The sequence below is a fragment of the Juglans microcarpa x Juglans regia genome, chromosome 7D (genome assembly GCF_004785595.1).
Source record: "Juglans microcarpa x Juglans regia isolate MS1-56 chromosome 7D, Jm3101_v1.0, whole genome shotgun sequence".
Lineage (NCBI taxonomy): Eukaryota > Viridiplantae > Streptophyta > Magnoliopsida > Fagales > Juglandaceae > Juglans > Juglans microcarpa x Juglans regia.
In genome coordinates this window covers 3,826,016-3,831,774 of record NC_054606.1, presented here as the reverse complement: position 1 = coordinate 3,831,774, position 5,759 = coordinate 3,826,016, and the positions used below count along the sequence as shown (strand labels likewise).

The 5,759-nt window shown below is 38.0% G+C and overlaps 1 protein-coding gene across 1 annotated transcript; it reads right to left on the bottom strand.

The window, feature by feature from the left end:
• Window positions 1-1,508: 1,508 nt before the first annotated feature.
• LOC121238693 (ABC transporter I family member 6, chloroplastic-like) lies at window positions 1,509-5,709 on the bottom strand. Its single transcript, XM_041135672.1, has 6 exons — window positions 5,301-5,709; window positions 5,165-5,215; window positions 3,973-4,194; window positions 2,810-2,932; window positions 2,416-2,592; window positions 1,509-1,629 (listed from the first exon to the last, which is right to left on the bottom strand). Exons 1-6 carry the CDS (start codon window positions 5,619-5,621, stop codon window positions 1,543-1,545), a joined length of 981 nt encoding a protein of 326 aa, XP_040991606.1. The 5' UTR covers window positions 5,622-5,709; the 3' UTR covers window positions 1,509-1,542.
• Window positions 5,710-5,759: the final 50 nt, after the last annotated feature.

Sequence of the window (5,759 nt, the reverse complement as noted above, 5' to 3'; positions counted from 1 at the left end):
AGGGAGAGAGGGATTTTTTATTCTTCTAGCTAGCTGGTCCAAGGAAAATACGCAATTGACAAGGAGACCCCTCGCCCGTTGCATTAAACTACTAATAGGCCCACGCAGCAACGCCCATCCAATAACTCCAGGCCCAATTCCCAAAGGAAAAGCTGGGGCCCAAGTTTAAATCCAAGACTACTCCAATTCTAAGCAATCATTATCTGACGTTGTTATCCATACACCCTTTTTAATAAAATCGTCCACTTGATTATTCTCAAAAACTACATTAATGAATTATAAATCACATTTATTTTCCATTTTTTTAAATTTTCAAGAGAAATGTTACAGTCACAAAGAGATCTCACAAAAGTAAACTCATAAACTGTCATTACTTTATATGATACATTAAATCTACTTTACAATCTAACATCATTTTGTAAATTTACTTTTGTAAAATCTTTTTATGACTAAAGTATTACGGAATTTTCAATATCATCTATGGAGTGAGATTCGGACCCAACATGTGAAATCTTTTATCTAATATTGGGATATATTATCCTTTTTTTTTCCCAAAATATTATGTGTGGATTAGTAATTAATTAATATTTGATGGTATTAGTGAAATACTAAGTCAATGCCCCTTATCTCTCCCAGCTCCTCCTGATTTCGGTTGCTCACACCACTCACCACCAAATTAGTACCTTCCATGCTTCATCACCTGGCTCAACACCAATGAAAAAGGTCATTTCTGGAGTTCAAGGGCCACGCCGCCTCAAACCCAATATTTCTTTCCTGTTATGGTCGAAAAACGTTTGGTCTAAAAAGATAATGAGCCAAAAAAAAGAACCGAAAACGAGAACAAACATTGAAATCTAGCACTAGAATGCCAGCATCCGTTTAAACTTTGTTGAAACCTTCTTTGCCTAAAAGATATTCGTGGATAGAGATTTCCCATCAATCAAAATTTCTTACTCCGCAGCAAGACCAGCCCGAGAAACAACATCTAAAACTAAGACATAGTCGTACACGTACATAACATCATGAAGTATGGCTGTTGTCTCTCACAAGCCTTAAAACATAATATGTTGGTGGGATTAAATTCCTGTGACAAATTCTGCACTGTCCTCTCCTCGGAGATGCAATAATGTAAGAGAGCAATCAGTTTAAGTTTTGACACAAAGCGGCATGTATATTGAAGATAAGGCATGGTGCAGGCACATAATCTGACAATATAGCCAACACCAAGAGTGAAATTTTGATGGCCTGCAGCTGCAACCTGGGTCTCAGAAGCTACAAATCCGCCTCTCAATGCACAGATCCTGTTAAGCCCAATTTAAAAATGATTGGATTGCTGCATGTGTCATAGGGAAATTCTTATGAGCCTTAAGATATATGAAGCAGGACACTTCCAAGAGAATTGTTGGCATCAGAAAGTTTGACCTAAATGTTGCTAAGTGGCGTATGGTTGATTTACTCAGAACAAATGCTCGCGCACACACAAACACACCCACACAAACTCAGAGGGAGGGAGAGAGAATACCAACATCAATTGCCATGCAGTTATGCTGCAGAAATTGCTTGATACCCTTCGTCCTCCAGAAGTTTTGCTATTGAAATATCTCCTGTCTTCACAATTTTCCCGTCCTCCTGAAAGCCATGAATTAAAAATATAAGCCAATGTAATGGAGGCATAGATAAAGAATAAATAAGCAGTAACTATTTAAAACCCATTTCAATAGCAGGAGGCGTGCCTAGTACAGTGCACCAAAATCTGATTTATGACTATCAAGTTTAGAGTAAAGTTTTCCTTTTTCTTTTTACAAGTTGAGTGTAGAGCATAGGTTGAAACATCAAAGTGCTGCAATAATTTCAAATGCGACAATATCATAGTAAAATGGAAATAAAAATTCTTATTTTTTCAATTCTGATGGAAACAAAATGAATCCATTCTGGTTTCCATGGCACTTGAAGATAGTACATAATCTAGAATTTCACCATTGCCTTTACTGAGCCATCGCCTAGGCAACAGCAAAGACCAAACCTAGAGCTGCGGCTACTACTCTCTCTCTCTCTCCCTCCCTCCCTCTATATATATATATATATATATATATATATATATATATATAAGTTACACTTGAGCCGAGTTAGAGGCCAGCCAATGCTCAACTTGATCCGCACCCAATCCCAACCTCTCTCAATTATCTATCCTCTATTTTTCTTAACTAAAACAATACCATTTCATGGTGTCTCCATAAAATCCAGATACATGCAAAGCAGAGACTCGTACAGAATGGCAATGTAAAATTTTATACAATAACTTTTTTCCTCCACGACATAGGAATAGGCAATGCCCCATCAAATCCCCCTTCCTCTCCCGACAACCCCAAACCCAAACAAAAGCAACTAATTCTCCAAGATCTTCAAATTACTTACCATGATGTGGATCCATGTAGGCTTTACAGAATTCAAAAGACGCGCATAATGAGTAATCATCAATAAAGAATTTTTTGGAGTCAAAAGCCCATTCACTGATTCTGCAACATCTCGAAGTGCATCAACATCCAGTCCAGAATCAATCTCATCCAAGATTGCCAAATCTGCACCCAGAACCTAGATATAAAAAAGGCTGTTAGCACAGGAGAGATGGAATAGATAATAGTGAATCAAGATTGAAGACGATTAAAAATTTTGGGGAAAAAAAAAAATGTGACTGTCAAAGCCACAATGGGAAAGTTAAATAAAAAAGTAACATATTAGTTAAGATAACAAGATATAGAAGATAGCCCAGGGAAAAAATATAGAAGATAAAATATAAAAGTATTCATACTGCAAGTTGTAAAATTTCATTGCGCTTCCTTTCACCACCACTGAATCCTTCATTAACATTTCTATTAAGAAAGTCTGCCTTCATCTTCACAAGTTCAAGCTTGGGGAAAATGTAAGCATAGAACTGCAAGAACAAAACAATGTCAGTTCTTGAGTAGGTGAGTAGCCATCACAAAATAACTTCAAACAAAATGTTCCATCTAATTATTATTTATTTTTTTAAGTAATGAAGGATTTTTTATTGATGAAAATAATAGGCATAGCCCATCTACACAGGACGTACACCATCTTATTTATTAGAATTAGATCTACACAAAATGTTCAAACAATGTGTATAGAAGAATCGAAAAGTTTGAAGTGGCACATGGAATGTGATTAGTAATGGAAGGTGGTTATAAAATCAGTTCTGTATGTCTAAGCTCCGTATTTGGTCAACCAAATAACCATGATCTATTTACAAATTAAGAATATCATGATACATAATATGGAGAAAGGACGTTGCCCAATCAATTTCAATATCCTTCAAGAGATTTAACAAAGGAGCTTCCAAAAAATTCTACAAAGAACAAACTAATAGCCATTGTGTTAGCTCCTCTCTTGTTTAATTTTCCAGGCAAAAAGTTTGCAGTTATCTTCTTCCAGTTAAACTTCCACGAAATTTAACAAGTATTAAACTACCAGTACATATGATTGTAAAAACCCAACCCAACCCAACTCAACTAAGGCTTTGTCAAATTAAATTGATATCAGCTCTATGGATCTTCATCAACTGATCGGGATTGGACATATGAAACACAGAATATATTCTAATTAATAGAATTAAGTCCTGCTCAAGCTTCTGCAATAGCTTATCTCAAACAAAGTACCCTGTCATTGGGAGGCAAGTTTATCGATATCCATGCATTTCATGTTCCAAATTCCGACCCTTTTTTCTCTTCTCTTCAAGTTTCAGATAATTTAGATATCGGGGCATGTTCAAACTTACTCAGTTCTGCCAAAATATGCCCCAACTCTATTAACTTCTGCCACAAGTATATTTTTCATAATAGCCTAGGTCATAGAATGATAGAAACATATATGTAACCGAAATGACATGTGATTGCAATTTATGATAGAAATTTCAATAATAAAACAAAGAGAAGGCACTTGCTGAGAATATTTAACCTCAATCGGTCCAAGCTCTGGCTGACCCAGTTTTCTTCGCCGAGCATTATAAGCCATATTCAGAAAGTCAATATTGTTCACACCAGGAATCGCAATAGGGGACTGGAAGCTCATAAAGAGCCCGGCAAGTGACCTTTCATCCGGTTCCATATCAAGCAAGTTCTCCCCTTTGAATACTGCACTGCCCCCTGTAACTTCATAATCTGGATGACCAACAAGAACCTACAATGTATAAGATCTCCCTGAGAGTTGCTTTTGTGATAAAGAAAAAGGAAATCAATAATTTGCTATAGGTAATTGAAACCAAAAAAATCATCTTAAAAGGCTTCAGAAGCACTTTTGAAACCTTGTTTTGAAGGCAACATGAAACATGGGCACAGGAATTTATATAATGGAGCCAAATACCCAAAATACTGAAGTTTCAAGCCTTTTGATTAATATGATCTTGCCTCCTGCATACTTTAAAGCCTAGGTGGAGATACAGAGCTGGTTATATGGGGTTGAATTGGGTCGAGGGTGCAGTGCACGGAACCGGGGTTTTTTACTCTGCAGAGGTGGGTCCGAAGGGCCCGAACTTGGAGAGGTTCACCGACATTAAAAAAAAAAAAAAAGAATTGGGTCGGAATTTACCATCTCACCCTGGAAAATATCCATCTACAGCTACATAGATGCAATTAAAGGAATCCTGCCTATGGTTGATTGGCGGAAGCTTCTGCAGTTCTCAAAAGCTATACCCATAGAAAGCTTCATATATTGGCTCGCCACAGATAATAGTCCATCAACCAGACCCATGAAGGTGCATCGGTGAATTACTAGAGATGTTAGCTGTGTGTTTTGCAGGAATCAAATGGAAGCCATACACCATCTATTCTAATGAGTGTCCGTTCACCAGAAGATATGGGAGGGAACCTTAAGATTCCTTTAAATGCAAATCGAATTGGGAAATGAGCTAAAACGGGCACTACGCACACTCAAAGTAAGAAGCTTCACGATTTCTCTTCTTGAATTTTGCATGGATCAGAATCACTTATCCATTTTATTTAATCTCCTTTTTCTTTCTATAGCATGAAATTGGTTTCTACTCCATCTTCCTTTGTTCTCAGCCATGCGAATGGATATATTGTACTGGGCACAGCTACAAAATTATATATACATTCCTTTCCTTCAATAAGAGATAATAGAAAGTTCTAACCTTTGCCAGTGTGCTCTTCCCAGAACCATTCTTTCCCATAATTGCGTGAACCTACTCGCACAAAACATACCATCACACACAAAGACATAAAATTATTTAATTAATTAAGCACAACAGAGAAAGCATTTTGACATGCCTCTCCTTCATAGATGGAGAGGTTAACGCCCTTGAGAATTTGTTGATTGGATTCCGCAATCACGGCCGTCAGTTCTTTGACTTCGAGCAGGAGCTTCTTCTCCTCTTGGCTACCGGAAGTGGCTGGAGAATCTACGGCAGAGAGGGAGGCGGTGAAGACCGCTACAGGCCGCCGGTGGGACGGGCGGCAACAGAGGGGGCGGAGGGTAGGAAGCGTGAATTGGAGGAAGTTGGGGGGCAAGAATCTAACAACTGAAGAAGAAGCAGGGAATGAAGGAGCCAACGGTGGAGTGTAATGGGAGCAACGGACGGGTAGAGCCATTGGAGAGAAGTTGGAGACAACGCCACGCACTGTGCGAGACCGGAGTTGAGGAAATGGTAATACTGTGTTTACCGGATTTTGGTTACTTTGTATTTTTGTTTTTCGTTGCCCAAAAAAGGGAATTAATATTTCTTTCTT